Here is a 21059-nt window from a genome sequence, read left to right on the forward strand (position 1 = left end):
GGGGAGGGTCAGATGGATCCAACTTTCAGGTCTCTCTTGACAAGAGAGGAAAAAAAGTATTTGTAAATGGGGTGAGCCAACAGGACCTGGGTGAGTCTTGGCTACGGAAAGCAGTCAAGTGTAGGCTGAGCATCATGAGCACTGTGGCCAAGCCCAGCCTTCTTTGAAATACTTTTCCTGGTCAAGACTAGCTTTTAGGCTCCGCCTAAAAGCAGTTTCAAAAAGGCCAGGATGAAAAAGTGTTTGTACTGCTAAAGCTTCTTGCTGTTTGAAATGAGCTCTACCAGCTCAAGGCAGGTTTCAGCAGAGTCATGCCTACACAGTGCTTCAGGTGGGCTAACCAGCTGAGTGTACCATCCTAATGAGCTCACCCATAGTGTTTTGCTTCTAGAGCCAGAGGCTGCGGGCCTCGAGCAGTGTGGTCTGCCTGAGGGAGCTCTCCAAGCCCAAGTCCTCTGTTAATGTGCTTTTGGTATGTGCTATATTAAACTGTTCACCCCTGCTTAGAACCATGACCCATCTCCTCTCCCGCTCCTGTTTACACAGTGTTTTAGGAAGCCTGCTGATGACTCAGACCAGCCCTCTCGGCCTCCTTGTTTGCCAATAAAACTGTTCCTTTGGAATTCCACAGGTTACTGGCCCAGTTTATACACAGCCTGTCATCAATATGAGCCCTGTTCAAACAAGGTCTTTATGCCAGACACTTCCTAATTCCAGTCTCCCACGTAGACCACCAGGTAGGGTCTGTGTCAACCAGTGCCTGGAATCCTTATCTTTCCCGAAGGACTCCCTTCCCCCTGGAAACACACTCCTCAGTTTCAAGGAACTACTCCAAGATAATGAGTAGGGCTGGCTTGGCTAGTTCTGGGGAAACTAGCCTCTAAACATTAAATTGGCATTTAAACTGGAGGAGGCAGCAATAGTAGCTCAGGTGTCTGTGTTACCCAGACCATGTGTGAAAAGGCTCAGCTAGAGCAGACACATTTGGCCGTTTTGCCTGTATTTGTGATCTTCAGCCAAACATGGATCAGCAACACATTGAAGACATTGTGCTGGTAGAGAGAAACCCAGCCTTTAGCAGGGGGTCAGAGTGACAGTGCTACACCACTCAAGTCCTATTGCAACCTTGGTTGGAGGGCTCAGTTCATGGCTAGGCCTCTGCTAGTCTTGCACCCCTAGAAGGGGCGAGGTTCTCTCCTACTGAAGAACTCAGGCTGACTCCCCAGCCCTGTCCGGGGCTTCTGTTGTGGAGGACTCACACAATCCAGCTTGCTTTTCTTCCACAGGTAGAAGGGATCCGCCAGCTGCTTGAGGGAGTTTTTCAGGTTCACTGCTATCAAGGCTCCAAGCACAGACTGCAAAGGAAGAGGACAGCAGCTCAGACCCAACCACAGGAAAAGTGTAAGTGTTATGGCCTATTGCCCAATAGGGAAGTGCTAGCCTGAATACGGTTCTGCCTTCTCAGGCCTGCAGCTGAGGGGCAGTGCTAGAGGTCAGCAGTGGCTGAAGCTCACCAAGATCACTCTTGAACCTGGGGCACAAATGAATGGGTTTTATTCTCCACTTCTGCCACAGGGGTAGCAAGAGATGGCATCTCCACACCTTGCTCTGCACTAGTTTGCTTTATGTAAGCTTTGTGCAACATGCTGTCTGGCAAGGGGCCATCTTTTTGTTCCGTGTTTACAGACCACCAGCATTAGTGAGGTAGGGAAGACACCTGGTCCATGAATACAGCTGATAGCTGAGGGTGGCTGCTAGCTGGTTTGTAATAACCAGAAACAGCTATCAGAAGTACTATCCAGTTTGTCCAGCACTGGATAGTATATATCCCAAGGCAGGAAAGAAGCAATTGGTCCAGTATTTCCTCTGGATTGGATTTAATATCCTAGACTAGAGTAGGCCCAGTGTCCTCATGAGGGAGTCAGTGGTCTCATGGCATGACCCAGACCTTCTCTTTCATTGTTCCAGTTCCATCATTTCACTACTCCTGAATTTCAAGTTTTCACAACCTTAAACAAAATCTCAAAAAATCCTCCCCAGGTCTGCTAGGTTTTTCCCCTAAAACTGATCAGATGCTCTCGACACTTGTTCCAGGTTCACTCAGTAAAACTTTGAGGAAAACCTCCAATACAAGGTGCTTTTCCTGGGGGATGTTTAATAGAACTGCATACAGCTGTGTGATAGCTCTTACCTTAATGCTCCTTCATAGTACGAGCAGGAAGGCTTATGGGATTTGGCTAGAAACAGGCGATTTGGGAAATAAAGGATGCCAGAATAAAAGGCCTAACTGTACCCCACTGTGTCCCACAAGGGTGAAAGGTTTTGTTCCCTGCCATAGCCCCTCAGGTCATGTGTACTTACCTTTGGAAGAGGATAGAGGTAAGTCCCCAAAGACAGCATGGTTACCATAACCACCAGTGCCACAAAGAAACTGGCCACCTGTGGGCAGAAAAGCAGTCATCACAGAGGGCACTCAGGTTCTCTGAACCTTGTCACCTGTTGAACTGAGGGCCAGGGACAGCAATTACATATCTAGTGGCTCCGTCAAGGGCCAGGATTCTTGCCACTTCCTCTTCCTCTAAGTATTTGAGTGCTATAGCCTCGCCAAGCATTTGCCCACATGGTAGGTGTCCACCCACACTCAGCATCTGAGCAATAGTGCCTCTAAACAATAGGGAAGTCTCCTGGATTAGCAGCTCCAGAGACTGAGGCTCTTTCCTCAGCCTGTGCACCCATTGCAGTCCATGGGAGCTGTTGATCCCAGAGGCTTTCAAGCCTGTCAGGCCTTTGCCTTAAGGACCCCTTCCATAGCCTTTAGTGTTTTGTCCCTCTCTCATGCCCACCAACAGGACCCCCAGCCATGGTAGTGTATAACAGGGTGCCTTCTCATCAGGTCTTCAGCAGCTGTCCTGCTTCTGGGGTAACCACTCACTTTGCTTGCCTGCCATGCCTTGACAGCAAAAATGAGACTTGTTACTAAGGCTGGAGGCTACCCATTACTTGCCCTGCTGACAGGGGCTTAATACCTGCTCTGACTGTCCCTACACAGGTCCCATGCCTCACAAGTGTTACTTCTCCAGCTTATGGCCATAGCAAACCAGGCACACAGTTATAGCTCTTTTCTGCAGCCCCAGAGGGCCACTCACATGCTACCCCTCTCTCACCAGAGTCCCACTCACTCCACCGGCTCTCACCCAGCCTCTTTTATACTGCCCTCTCTCAGGTGCCACATTCATGCCACCCAGCTTCAGGCTTAGCTCTTCTCTCCTCAGTCAACCCCAGCACAGTCTATTGGGCGTCTCCCACTACCCTCACATGAGTATTGTCTGAGCAATTGTACAACTGTAGGCCTATTTCACTCCTAGCCTCTCACCAGGCCACTATGCTTCCACTTGGCCTCCTTGCTCACCCCCACTCACAGGGTTGCTCTGTTCATCACTCCTCTCACACAAGGTCTCTCTACTCATTGCCCCTCTCACATGGGGTCTGGCTCATACCCCCAGGCTTTCCTCTGCCACCTGGGTGCAGCCCCAAGCCCCTCCTCCAGCCTGAACTCTGCCTCAGGGCTCCTTAACCAAGCCCTGGGCTCTCCCTGCTTGCTAAAACACCACCACAGATGTGAGACCAGGGTTAAGGCACCCCACCCTACCTTTCACCAGGGAAGTAGCTGGCTTGGCATTTCCTGGGGGCTCCCATGCCACTAGGAGCCCCACCAGACCACCCTTCCCCAACAGGGTGCAGTTTTACATCTTACCCAGGAAAAGGGGTCACCTCCTCCCCATAGCCCCTGCCCTTACCTCCTGACTCAGACCAGCCTTTCAGACTGATGTTTCCTCCTTCCTTTCTACCGCAAACTGAGCCCAGTTTATATCCCTGGGTCCAAAATGGCTGCCCTCATCAGACACCTGGCTGCTACCTGTTTTCTGCCCTTAAAGTGTCAGACACCAAACATGCCATGCCACATAATGCTTCTTGTAAGGTTAGTGCTTAACACTGGGAAAATAGTTTGAGCACCAACACATTCACCTCACCTAGAGGTCACCAGACAGTCATCAGACAGTAACATGATGCAGTGAGTGAGAGGCTCAGGCTGGATTCCAACTATCGATGCACAGAGCAACAGCTTTGCATACGCTACCTGTCCTATGTGGTATCAAGGTCCTTGGGAAAATATCAGGAACAAAGTTCACTCTCAACCCCAGCAGTGTAAATCTGGAGTGACTTTATTCAAGACAAATGAGGTAGTTTAGATTAGCTGCAGTGGAGTCAGCAAATCCGGCTCTGAGTCTCATCAGAGGATTGGCTCCAGTTATTTGCATTCAGGTAGCAGCCCTTACTGCCCTTCATACAAACCACTGCCACACCAGCTATCATGGTGGGGCAGTCACAGTTACTAGCAAAGAGAAAGCATTCACCTGAGATTTTCCTCCAGCTCCATCCACAGCTAAGGTTACTGACAGAGCACAGCAGATCACATGGATTTTGAAAAAGGACCCAAAGAAGTTGCTGCAGCCCAGGGCAAGCATCTCCTGTGGAGATAAGGGAAATAGGCTTGTTCAGGAGGCACAAGACATCATCTTCTTGCCCTGTCAATCAGCTCCATCTGGCAGCACTTTTACAGGACAGGGAGAAATAAGTCACACAGGGTTCCCTTCCACCTCTTATGTGGGTGTCATTCTCTCTGCAGAGATCTGCCACCCTTTCCCATTTCTGCCTTTCCCCCAGGCTCTTCCCTGCCCCAGGATTGCTCCTGCCAATCCCAGGGTTATCCTAGATTTTCTGAGTCACGTCTTCCTGTGTACTGGAAAAGGGCAGATCAGAGGGATTTCTCTTGATCGGCATGCAAATCGTTAATAAGGCTTTGTCTGCAGCAGGCAAGGAAAGGAAAACTGCAGCATGCCTGGCTGTTATTGAAAACCATCATTGTGCTTCTGAATACAAGGCAGGATTTTTTTTTTGTCCTGCTTCCTGCAGTATCCAGGCAGTCTCCAAGGAATCCAGGACTCTCAGCTGGAGCAGCCACAGGCCTTCCCTCATTACGTTCCAAAGAAATGCAAAAAACTTCCTACATCAGTCTTAAGGGACAGAGCCTTGGCTCATGGAAGTAGAGGTAACTACTGACTTCTGTGGAGCCTCACTGATTTTCACCTGCTGTGGGCCTGGCCTTGAAGAGGCAATTCTAACATCAGAAAGGGTCCAGGAGTGCAAATGTGAAAGGTGTCCAGGAGCTACTGATCCTGGCTCTGTTCTCACGATCCCTGATTATGCAGTGGTGCACTGCAGGTAACTTCAGTCTGACTACCCGTGTACACCATCATATGTGAGAGCAGACTTGGTCTCAGTAACACTCCCACCATTCAAAGACTGGGTCATTTCTGGTTTACAGCAGCGTAGACCCTCACAGTGGTGACCCATCTACGCTACATGTATGTGGAGAGAGAATCAAATGGGAAGCGACCATGTTAGAAAACCGGGGTTGGAATGTGGGAAAGGGTGTAGACAGAAACTTAGCATAACTGGAGCATGGTTTATTCTGCCCGCTCAATCCAGATGAAACCCAGGTTTCATCTTTGATTTCTTTTCTCTGAACACACATCAGTTTCAATGAACTGAGGAACTAGCTATAACCTTGAATAAACTTTTCCTGCTCCACAGGGAAGACATTATGATGCATCGGTCAGCATTTTCACCAGTTCCCATTGGCATGTGGGGCATGTCCACACTGCACAATTCAGTCCTGTGTAGACATACCTGAGCTAGGTTGGGTCCCGGACACAGCGTAGCAGTGTTAACCTGGCGCTGTGCCTGGGCTGAGGTACCCTGCAACTCAGCCATGAGTGAAACAAGAAAGAGTGAGGGAAAATTGGGGAGCGAGTGGGATGGTGGTGGAGGGAAAGTAAGATATGACAATCGAACCCACGACTCCTTCCAGTTCTGAACCATCTCCCTCTGGCACAGAGAAAATCTACCTGCAGTAACAGTGCACTTAGCTCCACATTGATCAGCAACCCTACAATACATCATTATGTACGGAAAGAAACACATATCTTAAACAAACAAACTAAATTTTATGGCTTCCAAGTTGTTAAATAAACTCCTGCTTTCACACGTGTTGCACCCAGCCGTCTAGAGGACGACGCCACAACTGCGACGCTTAAGCGAATGTTACCTGGTTGGGGTCCACGTTGTAGCCATGTTTGGTTCCCAGGGTCCGTCCCATAGCTAGGTTGATCACATAGCCAACAATGGCGAGCGAGAAAGCCGTGCCGATCATATCCTTCCACTTGCTCACCAGAGGGAGCACTGGGGCTGGGAAACTGCATCGGAGGAACAGAGGAGAAAAGTAATCAGGACTCAGAGGTGTGGAGAGGGACCCAACAGCATAGGATTTTGGCTAATCTATACAGGGGTCACGTCATCCATCTCTTAAGTACAGCCATCTCTGGGAGAAACACAACAGCTGTTTAACAGTGCACAGCAACACTGTGAAGAAGAAGTGAAGAACGGCACATCCCACTGAAGCTGTGGGGGGATTATAGTGGGTGAATTCCGACTGGGATTTGCAGGATGCTGAAGTTCTTGCACTAAAAGGCTGGAAGATCTTAAATGACCACAGAGTGATAACTTGTAATGGCAGCAGGGCTAGCTGTCTTCTCAGACTGGTGTCTGGAGAGGGCCCAGGCTTCTCTGAGCACTTATAAAGTACTCAACAATACTCTAGGAAAAGGATTTTTCCCCAGGCTTAGATTGCATGGTGAAAGGCCACCATGTCATTACAACGATGAAGCTGTGCAAACACAAGACTGGAGTGAGCAGTGCTGTAATTACAAGTCACCATTCCTGTGCTGACATAATAAACAAGGATATAGTTGTGTCTAGGAAGTAACTTAAAAAGCACCTGGAAACTTGCGGGCTCCTATACACGTGCAGGGAAGCTGCTGTGACGCACTGTAATTACAGCGCGTCGGAGCATGCTCTGTTAATCGAGTTAGCTGAAGCATGGTAATTACTGCACTCCAGCAGACTTCAGCATCACGGGTATCAGCATCCCTGTGCTGAAAAATGGCAGTGGGATGCTTTACGCTAAAGCTGGTTTGATGAGCTTTAGTTCAAAGCACCCCACTGCCATTTTTCAGCACAGGGACAATGATACACGTGACCCTCCGGGTGCTTTTAATTAGTGCAGCTCTCTGAAAGCAGCAAAGGCAGGGGGGGAGTGGCAGACAGGGGGAAACAAGTGGTAATGAAACACTGTCCCCCTTTCTGCATTCCCTACTGTGGGGGTCATTGTCCTTCATGGTCTGTCACTTTGGGACATGGGCATCTGTATCACAGACTGTAGAAAGGGAGCCACCGCAGGAGTAGCACTGGTCCAGAGGGAAGGAGCCCTTTGCGAGGGAGCCAGGTCAGTTCACATACTTACCCCATGCTAATCTTTCCAACTACTGGCATGTGGTATTTCTCAGGCATGCCCAAGCAGCCAGAGATTGCAGTGGCTACTATAACCTATAATGACAAAAAAGGAGAGAAGTAAATGGAAGGAGCAGGATCCATGACCAGCACTACCCTCACCTAGCATTTCAGGTTGGCCATACTAGTGCTTACTGCAGTAGAGAACAAGATGCTTGGGGTCAAAGCCCATCCTGTCCTAAGTAGGAGAAAAGTCTCCTCTCTTCCATGTGAGTTGTGGCCTTTTATGCCAGCACTGAGTTCACCCGGAGAGCTTCCCCTCTCCTGAGGCTCTCAGGATATAACATCCCGCCTTACTAGGTATCAGTGTATGGGGGCACTAGAATCCAGCCTCTTTCACTGCTTGCCTTGAAGATGCACCTTCCTGAGTAGGCTGGCAGGAGCTAAGGGGGTGAGTTCCTTTCCTGGGAACAAGGGATGAATGAAATTGGGCATCACTTACTATGATGATCTCCATTGGGATAGGCACCCGGATCTTCTTCATGTACTTGAGGTTCAGCTCTTTCACAATAATCAGGAGCACAGCGCTGACCAAGGCATAGACCAAGGAGGCCACATTGGTCTTGGGGAGGTTCTTGCAAATATCGATAAACGTCTAGAGGGGAGAGAGGAGAGGGCTGTCATTGAGGCACAGAGAGGGGCCAGGGACCAGGCAGAGAACACCCTGCCAAATGCACCAATGTCCATAAAGAGCAGGCACCAAAGTGTCCAGTAGTAGAAGCATCAGCAGAAGGTGCAAGACATCCCAGAGATAGAATAAGCTGCCTGCTGAGAAGGTTTTATGGTCCCTAACTAATTAGAGATAGGTGCCTACCCCAGCACAGGAGGATTCATATTCCTTCTGAAATGCTCAACCCCCTTAAGTCTACAGTGACCTATAATTCGGAGCTGTCAGCCAAGGGCTAAGTATGAATTGTGTTTTTAAGCAGTGCATCAGTAGCCCACGTCCCCCTTGGTACAAGCAGAGGGAGCTGGGAGCAACACAGTCAGGCACGTGCTCAGCCCCCTGCTTCTATCACCATTCAGTCGTGGTTTGCATAGCACTGGCAGCATGCTCAGTGCTGGGTCAAGGTGCAGCAAGAAGCTTCATGCCCCAGAGAGATGACTTACGTAGACAATAGCGAGGGGCCCGGTGTAAGATGGGACCTTCAAGCCGAAGACGTACTTGAGCACGGAGATGAGGATCTGGAGCCCTGCTGCGGTCATGAAGCCCCTGATGAAAGATTCTGAGAGGTAGATGGCTACAAAGCCAAACTGCACAAAGCCCAGGCAAATCTAAGGATGGACAGACAGACAGGTCACTTTGAGGAGCCACTGGAACCAATCCAGCCCCAAAGGGCATCTTTCAGCTTGTTCATAGAGAGATGCTTCATGTACCAGACTGGCTCTTCCAGTGTAGAGCACCCAGTTAGTGCTGTGTCATGGGTATAGCCTGGCACAGAGCAGGTGTAACTGGTCCATGGAGACTCATCCCAGAAAGGAACAAAGAGCCCGTGTGGAGGCTTCTCTCTGACCTCCACCCTCCTCCTGGGATAGGAAAGAACAAGGGAGTGCCTGAAATGCTGCTCTGTGCAATCCCTGGTTGTGACTTTGGTGCTTGGGCTTTTATGTAGCTCTCTGATTACTCAAACATACAACTAGCTCTGCATAAAGGATCAGGGAAGTTTTGTGCCACTATGGACAGCTCCATCCCCCGATCCTGGATCTGCACTGAGAATGGCTCAGCCAGTCACCCTCTGAATATGGGCAGGGGAAAGCCAGCATGGTCACCATCTCACCGTGGTCCTTAGCACATCACTGGCCTCCTGTGGCTTCCCCTTGGGCATTGCCACAAGTTTAATTCACTCCCACCATGTGCACTCCCATGCAAAATGTCCTTGGAGTGAAAATAGACCAGCAATTGTGAGCTGCAAACCATGACTAAAGAATGGAGACCTCAGCATCTTTCTTTTCTGTTCAGTAAAATTTATGTAGGCTGGATTTTTCTATCCAGGTCCCTACACTGGGGCCCATGACTGCAGGAACAGAGGTCCATCAGGTTTGAAGTGCTGCCCAGGACAACAGGCAGGTCAGGACCATGGGACCTTTCCAAATTCTTTGTCTCCAGGTACCACCAACTCAGAAACAGCCCCAGTTCCTGCCCATGCTGCCTCTGTCATCTCCTGCCCCAGATGACAAGCACTTGTCTTGCAGGAACAGTCAGTGTCTAACCTCACAGAGGTGCTAGGCTAGACCCAAACAGGGAGTAGATTCAAGGCAAAGGCATCCTTACTTGTATTATGGCCGTCAGACAAGCTAATGTGGCTGAGATCTCCAGTCTGGCTGCCTCCATGGCAGTGTTGTTGACATGTATCTCATTGGTGGTATGGTTAAAGTACTGGAAGTCAGACTCAGGAGCCAGCTCATGGCAGACATTCCCAACGATAATGCTGATGACTGCAAAGGTCCCTTCAGGCCAAAATGATAGCATCAGTGACTGACTTTTATACAGATCATCCCATTCCATAATGTGTCTTAGACTGTCTACCAGGAATCACCCACCCTGCATGGCTGTCATCTCTATGTGGGGAAATGGCAGCAGTTTATCAGGGCACCGTGATGCTATATGGCAAGCACCAGGAATCGGGTATGTTTTCTAATGCCCCAGGGAGCAGACCTGATAAATAGCACTGTCCCTGGGGATCTGGCAGAGCCAGGGGAACTGCCCTTGACCAACAGATGGATTTGGAGTGCATTCAAATCCAGCACTGGAAAAGGGGAACTTACCTGGGACCATTTGGTGGATGCCACCAAGGATGAAGTACGTTATCAAGGGGAAGAAGGAGGAGTAGAGCCCATTGACAGGAGGGAGATTGGCCAGTAGTGCAAAGGCCATGCCTGAAAAATACAAGTGACATTGACTTCAGATCAGATCAGATCATTCAGCGGTAGTTAAAGTAAATCTGTGTTCCCTGGGGCTGGTCCTGCTAGATCAGAGCAGTAGGCCGGTCAAGTCCAGTAGCTTGTCTCTGACGGTGACTAGGTGCTGCAGGAGAAGAAGCCAGAAAGTCCACCAGAGACTGTAATGGAGTATGCGGATACAACCAGGCAGCTGGATCTACAATCCTGAATACAGAGGCAGGACCCCCGCTAACTCATCCTGTTAGTGGGACTTAGAAACCTCCACCAAGCTGCTGAGTCAGTCCTGCCAAGGCACTGTGGCAAGTGCAGTTTACTACTAACTCTCTCCAGATATGGGAGAAGGATGTGATCCTGTGATGAGAGGGACCCATGAGGAGAGGAAGAAAGGTCCTACAGGGAAACAAGGAAGAGCCAGGTGTGAGGGGAAAGAAAGCATAGCCTGCTGATAAACTGACATTTTGCTACTCCCAATAATGCCAAGCCTAAGGGATGAAATCGATCGTGTAAGGACTTGATCAGAGCGAGGCCCTTGAATTGTCAGATGCCATGGTATACTGCAGCTTGATAAGAAGCCGTAGTACCTTCTCATCACTGCTTGTGGGGGAAGCTGCTACACCATGCCCAAATGACAGAGAAAGGGAACATCTTCTCACCTTGTGGCACTTGGATTGTCCCTGCGCTGAGCCCGCCAAGAACATCGGGCAGAATGTAGTCCTTGATTTTGTATTTGGGGAGCCAGACGAGTATGGGGAACAGACTATAGAGGATGACTTTGCATCTGGATGATGAACATCTAGAGGAGAAAGAGACATGAATTCAGAAAGAGGAGCTACCCAGGATGCAGCTCTCCTCTGTCCATGACCATGGTCCTGGGTCTTTTAGGCAGGTTTAACGTGCCACTCATCTGATGCAGTAGTGTTTTACACCCTGGTTTCGATGTTGACACAAGGAGCACGGCAAAGATGCACAGACCCTTTGGGCTTAGCTGTAACGCAGTTGTTAACCATGCAGAGGAGAGAGAGAACCAGAAGCATTTATCCAAACCAGCCTCAAACTCTGGAGGAAAGGCAGCTGGGTCAAGATTGGTCCTAGGTCAGTTTTTAAAACATTTGTTCAATTCTGCTTCAACTAGCGGTACGTAGGGAGAGGTTCTTCAGGGAACACCTCTATTCAGCACGGAATGAGCGTGACACATGTTGGAAAAGGAAAGTGGATTACTGGGATTAGTGTCTAAGCCTCAGTATATGGTTAGATTGTCTTCCTGTTTCTGAAAAGAAGACATAAGGTTTCCAAAGCAGTCCAGCGGATTTAGACGCATACCTGATCTGAATCTAACTCCCGTCGCTGCTAAAAAATCTCAGCTGTTATCAGTCTCTAGTGGTTAGAACAGGCTGGGACACAGGAGTCTTATTCCCACTTTGATTATAAGGCTTTGAGCAGTCATTTAACCTTCTTGTACCTCCATGCTTTTAGATATTTGAAAAAGAAAGACGTTTCCTATATACATGTAGATCAGTATTAGGAGGTCAGACTAGCTTTCATCTTTTCTGGTTCTATGGCATGCTGTGTAGACCGATTATGTGGATTAAAAACTGTAAACACCATTTCCTTTTCGATCAGACTACAAAACCAGGGAGATATATTCATCACTGGGCTGGCCTTAATCTCCAGTAGCTGAGATTATGTTTTTTAACTCTGTGCAATGCTGCTTTGTGTTTAAGGGAAGCATGATAGAAAGCAGCTCTTCCTTTGGCTTGTTCAGTGACTCTCTCCACTTAAAAGAGCATTCACAGGAACCTGGATGCCACCCAGATCTGAAACCAACACAGGGACCCTGAGGTTTCAGCTTGGAAGCTTGCATCTTCAAGTCTGCAAAGCCCAGAGAGTGCCTCCCATGGCACTCTGCAGCACCTGTCCACTCAAAATACCAGTGCTCAGCTAGCTAACAATTTCCAGGTCCTGATGCCTAGCTATTGCACTCCTGCGTGGGGCTGAGGGCTATGGTCTGGGGGCAGAACTGTATGTAAGCTCAGGGAGAGCTCAAGTAGCTTGAAGCCCACTTTGCTTTGCCTGTATTCTGGGACCTTCCAGGCTCCTGTCCAGCCCCATCTATTAGAGCATACATAAGGCTGGCCTACAATATGGCCGGGGACGTACAGAATAGCCATTTTGGCCATGTGCTCAGCCACTCTCTGGATCCATTCTGGTGACTATGAGAGACCCCCAGATGCCAGCAGGAGAGACCCCCAGATACAGTGGATATTCCTGCGAGGACATCTCAGACAATTTTAAGGTTCCTTTATACTGTCAAAGCTGGAAAACTCTGCCTTCACATAAGTAAGAATCAAGGTCCTGGCTCCCTTCTAGCACCTGACTGGGTGAAGGTCAGGGAGGGCTGACCCAAACAGAAAATTGAGAACCAGCAGAAATGTTCATCCAAAATCCAATCAAAAATGAAGTTAAAGTTTCATGGATACTCAGCAGCAAATAAAGCCACCACGTTTCTGTGGCCAGAGAAAGTTTCCTCCTTATTACCACATGGCAGATTTGCTTATCTCTCTGATAACCTTCACTTTTTGTCTTTCGCAATATTTGTGCCTCTTGTAGGGAGGGGAATTGGAGCTGAAGCTCCATTTCCAAGACAGTAATTTCCAGGATCATTCTTTCTTTTCTGGCAAACTCTCGGTATTTATTTCGCAATCAGACAACTAACTAAGGGAATGTTGCCTACAAAGTCTTTAAAAAATAGTACACATAGCCTTACTTATGTCATCTATAGCATTTTCTGATTCCTAAAGAAGAGCAAAAAGCTAATTTACTTGTACTAGTCATGCAGGTTGTTTAATCTTGCATCTGTTTCAGCTCATGCAATAGAACCGGCCATTATGTCTCAATTTGCAGTACTACTTGGTGTTTCTTTATCAACTTGTATCCATCAAGAATCTGAGGATTCGGGGGAAGATTTCCAAAGGTATAAATGGTAGTTAAGCTACTGGTTCCTCCTGACTTTTGGCTGGAATTGTTTGCCTAACCACTCTTTATGCCTTTAAAAACTCTCCCTCCTCATAGTCACTTTCTGGTCCATCTCCTTTTTAGGTGCCTGGTCCCAGCACAAGGCTGCAATACCTGGATTGTAAATACCAAAGAATAGCAGTGCTCACAATCTGGCCCATGGGGCTGTGTCATCTGGCCCGTGGAGCTCCCCACGGGTCCAGAAATTTGGCAGCATTAGTTATCATAGCTTTCATCTGCCAGATGATACAGTCCCACAAGCTAGATCAGGCCAGCGCATACAGTCACCCTATGGCCATGCATAGCCACCTGCATGCTAACCCCCTGCGACCCCATGCTGGGACTAGCTCACATGCTGACCCCAGCCCCAAGCCACTCATCCAGTCCACAAAGCCACAATGTTGAGCACCACTGCCACAGGAGAACATTTATTGCCTTAAAATATCTGTTTTTTGGCAAATTTGTTTATTTCCCACAAAACATACAGATCATAAGAAAAGCCTAAATGCTGATCCATCCTTGACATGATAGCATACTCCAGAGAGTGTCTATAGCTTTTAATATTACCTGAAAAGGTTTTTCAGTTTTTCTCCCAGTGGGTAACTTCTGTTTTTCTTCTCAAACTCCTCATCAAAGACCCCAACAGAATAGGCAGGACGGTCGATGACATAGCGTGGCCTAGTTTGGTTCATCCTCGTGTCATTTAAATCCTTCCAAGGTTAAAAAAAACAAACAGAAACTGGAGTTAGCAGTGGTGGCCAGGCCACCAAGTTAGGTTCTAGCCAAGAGGAGGAAATGGGACTTGTTATATCCTTTTTAATCCCAGCATTGAGGAACTCCTCCTGATTGATTATTCCCTCCCTTAAATACATCCCTTCTCCTTCATAGGCATGCTTCTAGAGGAGTGGCTTGTTTCTGGGATGGGTCATCACATCTCAGGCTAAGTGGGTTTTTGTCATCGGTTCCATAATGATGCTAATAACTGTGTCAGTATAACCTTGGAGTGTGTACTAGAAGTGCTGGGTTCTAACCCTGACTCTGCCAGTGACTTGCTGTTCAGCTATGGGCAAGTCACTTGACTTTTCCAAGACTCCTTTTCACCAGGTGGGGTGGGGCTAGCCGTGCTTCACGGGCTGTACATCTGTGGGCCACGTGCAGCAGCACATATTACATGCTTACACCTATGTGTCCATGTACATTCAGCATCCTTAATGTTTTGCATTGGGAATTAGACTCACTGCTTGTCCTTGACCATTGCCATGGGCTGATTTCTCATGAGAGCTGGGAAGATTCTTGTCCCACACAGACATGTAGCAGTGGCTGACCTAATTGAATGATAATGACGCCAAAATGACCTGTTTGACCAGTTCTGTTGGGCGCTGAGGTGTCACAAGGGGAAGTTAATAGATACCACAAGGCTCAGACTCTATTATAAACAGTCCCATCAGAGGAAAGGGGATACCCATTATGACTGGATGAGTTGGGGATGGAGGGAGGAAGTGGACAGGGATGAAACAAAAATTAAGAAAGCTATTTTTGTCTGGTATTTATTTAAGTATGTCATTGTCCAGTCCACAAATAGAGGAGGTGGTGGGAAAGAAGCTGCTATTTTAGGGAGCATATATTATCATGAAATGAATCACGGATAGCTGAAAGCTCTCTGTGTGTGTTGGGTATTTTGGGCAGATCCTTCCCTGGAGTGAACAGACACTGTTTGCAGGCACTTGAGTGGAGCCACACAGATTTTCCCCTGGACCATTGTTTCAAGAGATGAAGCACAACTGGTCCTGACTTTGGCAGGGAAAATTCTTTTCTGTAGAACTGTGAGCTTTACATAATCGTACCACACTCAGGCAGGTGGCAGTTTTCCTCTCAGTCCCATTTTCTCAGATGTTTTAGAGGAAACCTAATATAAGGGTCTGGATTTGACTCAGCCTGTGACAGGCAAATTAACAATAGTTTTTCTGTTGCTAAACATCACTGCCTGGATTTTGGCTTAGAGCCATTTCACCAAAATTCTGGGATCGATGCACAGGATTTTCTCCTGTTAAACATTCTGGTCCCTTTTCATCCCTGGTATAACACTGTTCAGGTCATGAGATGAGTTTGGGCTTCTTTAATGTCCATGTGTTTTCTACATCAGCTTTCTTTCTGGGGGGCAATCTCTTTTGAGCCTTTCTTGTGAATGGTGAGATCAGACCCCTTGTCTGACTGCGGGCTGTAGGTCTGTGCCAGTAATCTGGTCACACGTGCCAAGAGAGGGTTATCTCTGCCTGGGCGTGTACCAAGACAAGTAGACACCATGTGGCATTTCAGGGAGGAAAGAGGCTAGTGATGTGGGCAGACTGTGAATGGCATACCCTGACTCCTGTGACAAGTACAAGGAATCTTCAGCGATGGGACCTCGTCAGCACTAGAAAGAATTTGCTAGCAGCGCTACATGGAGAAACCTTTCTGGTGCAGACACAGTCAATACTGGCAAAAAGAAGCTTTTACCTGGATAGGTCCTATTGGATCCCCAAATGAAAGAAGCTATACTAGCATCATGACTGTTGCTGGTATAAAAATGTCATAGAAATCATCCCCTGCTGTACGAGCAGAAGTTTTTCGTGCAGAGCTGATCTGGACCATGTTTTTGCCTGGTTCAAAAGATGCCACCTCCACAGCACAGCACCTCCTAGCAGCATTCCAGGGCATTGTCTCAGGACTGGCTCAGACAAAAAGAGTAGTGTTGTCCCTTGAGATGTCTCCAAGCCCAGTCCCAAGAGTGCATGAGATCCTGGCCCAAGGTGGCACAGCTGAGGCTACTGTATTGCACCTGTCAGTGCCTTGCTTGCACGGGCATCTGTTGTCTTAGGGTGGTTATACACATGGTGGAGTTTTAGTCCTCAGGGTTGCATTCTGTGCCCCCTACATTGAAATGATGAGTTTTATTTTTTCCGTCACTATATATCTGTCATTGTCATGGTGGCCGCAGGTGTCTGCTGAAGGCAGAAGCAGCGAGGGCCCCCATCCTTTTTCATTTTTTTTTTTTTTGGCAGAGCCTTCCTGCCTGTCCTGTGGCCAGGGGGTCATTAATCTGTGCCATTAATTTATCAGCTTGCCTCCCAGCCACAGAAGAGGCAGACAGGCTACGCTGAAAAAAAGGATTGGGGCCCCACACCACTTGTGCCTTCTTCAGCAGGTTCTTGCACACAGCAGGATGCCTGGGGCTGCCTGGGAATGGGCTGGCTTGCCCCTGGGGCAGTGCAGGGGGATGGCAGGAGGGTGGCAGGGTGCGCTGGGGGTGGGAGAAGGCGGCAGGGACGACACATGAGGTGCTGGAAACCCAGGCAGGCTCCAGGGAAATTACAGCGCTGCAATCTAAACTACATTGAGATGATGTAAACTCATTTAAAACCCCCAAAACTTGCGTCTGTGTAATGTGTGACAGCATTAAGCCACACAAAACAAAATTTTTGTCACGTGTACATCGTGAAATCATTACACGTACAAACACCCTTAGCCTCCAAAGCTGTGCCTTCCCCAGGCTTTATCCAAAGACAATGGGTCATTTTTATAATAGCAGACCTGAGGATGCAGGTGGCACTGGTGAGCCTTAGTTACACTGCAGCTACCAGACACCCCTGTTTTCTTTGCAGCACTTTCTTCCAGGAAGCGGGCTAAGGGCATGTGGGGATTTTGCAGTTGTTTCATTAATTTCCCTGACCTATTTGGCCCTACCCACGCTGCCTGTCATGAGCCAGGAGTCTGTCTCCTTCATGGAGTGTGTATTGAATATGGTCTGGTCCTATCACCCCTTGCTCCTGAAGCATTTTCAGTTCTAATAGAAGTATGGGTAAATGGGGATCAGGGGCCTGCAGGTCCATTTCTATGTGCAATTGCTCTCTCTTATGGACCAAACAATGGTGTCACTGGCAGAGTCATGAGTGAAAATATATCATGCCATATGCATTACAAACCTATAGCCTAAGCCTGAGGGGTCCTGAGCTCTCATCACTCCTGGTTTTCACCTTTCAGGCACTGCATGCCTCAGGGATAGGGCCATGTACCTGCCAGTCAAAATCTTAGCCTCACTGAAATCAAGGGGAATTTTACCACTGACTTCCTCGAACTTGGGAGTCATCTGCAAATGCTTGCCTACAAGAGTAATTTTACTTCTAATGTAGCTGCCTCTGGGTTGGAGCCTGGGAGATTTTATGTGCTTCAATCTAGCACAAGAACCCAGGGCAGGAAGTGGAGCATGATGCATACAGCTGTAACTGCCTAGGGAATATAGGTCAGCAAAATAATTACACTGAAGGAAACTTGGCCAGGGTACAAATGTTTGCTAGCAGCCCAGCTATTGCAACAAGTGCCACAAGAGCATTAATGATCACACTTGGCACTGAGACTTTGGTTTCACCCATCACCCCAAGCCTCAGCTCTTCTGAGAGCATGTGCTCCCAATACCAAGCCCTGCTGTGAGCTAACTTAGTCAGATGAGCAAGGCTTTCCGCACAACTCAGGCCATCCTTGGCAAGTCACCCATCTTAGCGTGGACCACACCTGGCTCAGGTGATAGGACAAGGTGTCAGGCAACCAGTAAGAGCTCCTCCCTGGGGGCATCATTGCTTATTCACGGCAGTGCTGACCAGAGGTCAGCATTCTGGCTGGCATGGGCTCTGTTGTTTTTTCCTATTAAGATTGAAATCTGGCTCAGGATCATGCTAAACACCATCAATGCTTGCCCCAGGCCTTGGTCTTAGGCAGGACTCTCAGTTCCTTTTTGGCTTATTCCAAACTCTTTTTTCACTCCCTCCAGGACTGACTTCAGAAACTTCCACCCCCCACTTCCAGCCTTGCTCTAGATTCTCATTGCAATCTGAGTCTGCTGCAGTGCCCCGACCCACAGGTTTGCTCCAGCTTTCCAGCCCTGTCCTACCCACCCAGGGTCCCTCTGAATTCTCAGCACCCCTCCACCTCACCCATAGTTTTTCCTGGATAGTACTTTCTGGCTTCACTGAGATTCCCAGTTACCCCAGCTGGGGCTTGCTTCAGCTCCCCAGCCCCCTGCTGATCCCTGTAAAACACAAGTGGAGCCAAAGGACTCTAGTCTCGATGATCCTGGCTTGAGTTTCAGGCACGTGAGACTCTAACCCTCTCCTAGCTTCATTTCTCAATCCTGTTGCTCACCAAGTAACATGCCTGCCCTCAGAGGGACTGCATTAGTTAGTTATATCACAGCCCTTTAATGAAGTTCTTCCCGCTGAGCGAAAGTGCTGGCAAACAGGAGAAATAATAAACAAGGCAAGCATAAGGGAGAAAATATCCATAGGATTAAACTCCATCTTAAACAAACAGGCTGATGATGTCAGCATCTTGGACCGAGTCAAGTTCTTGAGTTGGCTTATCAATGGCCTTGCCCTAGATCAAACAGCGGGTTAAACCTTTGAGATTTCAGAGCTAAAGAGCAGCAGCCATGTGACTGCACGGTGAACAAAAGGTGAAGCCAGCTGTCCTGGAGCTGCTGGAAAAAGATGGGGGTGAACTGGGCATGTGGTTTAGCGCTAGAATAAAGCATGATGCCTAGCAGAGACAGTGCAGCCGGTCTGTGGGAACCGTAGCAGAAAGGCAGGAGAAAACCGTAGCGCTGCCACACACTACTTTGTTTACTTGCGGCCAGCTTCCATATGCAGGCACTCAAATAAGGGACTGGATTTTCAGGATTGAAAATCAGGTAGGGCAGTGGGGCTGAGCCTTTCTGACCAGTCATCCCTGCCTCTGTGGGAGCTGCTGTGTGCTGAGAAATAAGGCCTTGGCTCTAAGTGATGAGCAACCTGGCAATAATTTGGCCCTAGACTTTGAAAAACAAAGGAGCACTCCGAATCTTTAAACCATGACGTAGAGCTATGAGCAAACAAAGGTCTGAGGCAAAACTATTCTGCTCCAAGGATACGGAAAAGGTGAGATAAAGTATCCCATAAGGTCATACAAGCAGTATCAGCTGAGTGCCCAGGCAGCTCCCTAGGGGCTGCTTTGTGCCCTGCCAAATTCAAGACATCCCACGTGTGCCAAGCATAAAGTTTTTTCTTGGCGCGCATATTGCTGACACAATTGCTGGGCTTTTATCGCTGCTGATAGCCGTGTCTGGGAAGAGGAAAGTCACATTGAGTTTCACTCAGTGTTGATAGGACTTGACAGCAGGAAAACACTGTCTCATGCTGGTGAGTCTAGGCAAGGGGGATGCTTCAGAGCAGGGAGCATGAATCCATACATGGGGAAATCAATTTTATTTGCAAACTGTCTGATCATATTGTGTTTAACACCAAGGGCCAAATTCACCCCACCCCAAGAAAGATCTATGCCTCCAGGGGAGCTCCCGATGGGGTGAAGTGAAGTTGTTTTAAGGAAAAATGCCAATCATTTACCTGTGTCTTTTAACACGTGATTATCTCCCATCTTTTTTTCTCTTTCACGTTTTCTCCTTGAATTCTTATGTCAAACTAAGGTCAAGCTCTGGTCCCTTCCCAGCTCCAGATTAATCTTGTATACCTGCCTCTGCCTCCACTTGCTGAGGCAGTGTGACAACAAGCAGTGGCACTCGTGACACCTCTGTGCACATCCTAAGCCAAGCAGAGGTGTTAAAGGTGTGACTGCAACGCCCAAGCCAGGTCTATCGCTCCTGTTCCTCTGAACTGGCAATGCCAATGTTTTCTGTCTGCCTGAATGAGTAACCACAAGCTCTGCAACTGCACCAGTTCACTGAGATCTACTCCCTCCCGTGGTCCAGTAGGAACCTCACGAAGCAATGATATAAGCACAGCTGGAAGGCAGGGGGCATGGGTGTGGGTGAGTCTTAATACCAACTCTGCCAGAGCCAGCATTGCTGTGCACAAGCCTTGGAAGCCCCAAGAGCAGGCAAGGAGCTAATTCCTCTCTCCAGATGAGCCCCTGGTGATGCTTCCTCACATGTGGGACTCTGGAGTGGCCAGCATGACTGTGGAAAGACTTTATATAACGCCCAGCCTGCTGAAATCACTTTGGGTTACTTGCCACTTTCCTTTTGTGTCATGGAAATGAGGTGGCAGAGAGCCGGGTTTGGGGAAGGCTGATGCAGAAGTCACAGGCCCCAGGTCCGAGGAAGGTTCCTTGCAGTTGTTCAACAGATAAGCCTGAGGTCTGGATCCTCAGCTGGGGTAAATTGGTGCTGCTTCACTGAAGCCAATAGGATGGTGTAGATTCACAGAGCTGAGGGACCGGTGCTTAGCTCCTATTGCCACTCCCCTTGTTGTGAATTCTTTCCTGCCAATTAAAGCCCACCTCAGCCCTCCTACACCGTGCCCTCATCCTTCACCTCCCTTCTGTTTCTTGTAGCATAGCATTGGATTGGGGAAGAAGGTCTCTGCTTTACGTGGTTGCAAAAGAATGCTCCATAATTCCCCCAAACTGTGGAGTATTGACCTAACTCACTCCATCCACCTGCCTCATATTCCTTGCTATGTTATTTGTGTGCTAGTACCATCTAGAGGACTTGGGCAGGATCAGGGCCTCTTTATACTGGGCATGGTACACACACAACCTCACCAGCACAGTTAAGGCAGCCACCCCAGATCAGGTGTAGTTACAGCAGTGTAGACATACTCAGACTACTACATCTCATTCTGTACCTTATTTCACAAGAAAAATAAGCTATA

General features: G+C 48.4%; 1 protein-coding gene across 3 annotated transcripts in view; it reads right to left on the bottom strand.

The window, feature by feature from the left end:
* The window catches only part of SLC26A9 (solute carrier family 26 member 9), a 57655-nt gene that overhangs the window by 13237 nt on the left and 23359 nt on the right, over positions 1–21059 (bottom strand). For all 3 annotated transcript variants that reach the window (XM_019477343.2, XM_019477342.2, XM_006267811.4), the window contains exons 2-12: positions 13951–14093; positions 11025–11164; positions 10237–10347; positions 9743–9918; positions 8581–8745; positions 7913–8065; positions 7424–7506; positions 6170–6317; positions 4416–4529; positions 2362–2439; positions 1260–1355 (exon numbers count right to left, since the gene is read on the bottom strand). In XM_019477343.2, coding sequence (XP_019332888.1) covers positions 1260–1355; positions 2362–2439; positions 4416–4529; positions 6170–6317; positions 7424–7506; positions 7913–8065; positions 8581–8745; positions 9743–9918; positions 10237–10347; positions 11025–11164; positions 13951–14075 — 1389 coding nt within the window. In that variant the 5' untranslated portion in view covers positions 14076–14093. The remainder of the gene's footprint in view (positions 1–1259; positions 1356–2361; positions 2440–4415; positions 4530–6169; positions 6318–7423; positions 7507–7912; positions 8066–8580; positions 8746–9742; positions 9919–10236; positions 10348–11024; positions 11165–13950; positions 14094–21059) is intronic.

Source organism: Alligator mississippiensis, chromosome 14 (assembly GCF_030867095.1).
Source record: "Alligator mississippiensis isolate rAllMis1 chromosome 14, rAllMis1, whole genome shotgun sequence".
Classification (NCBI taxonomy): domain Eukaryota; kingdom Metazoa; phylum Chordata; order Crocodylia; family Alligatoridae; genus Alligator; species Alligator mississippiensis.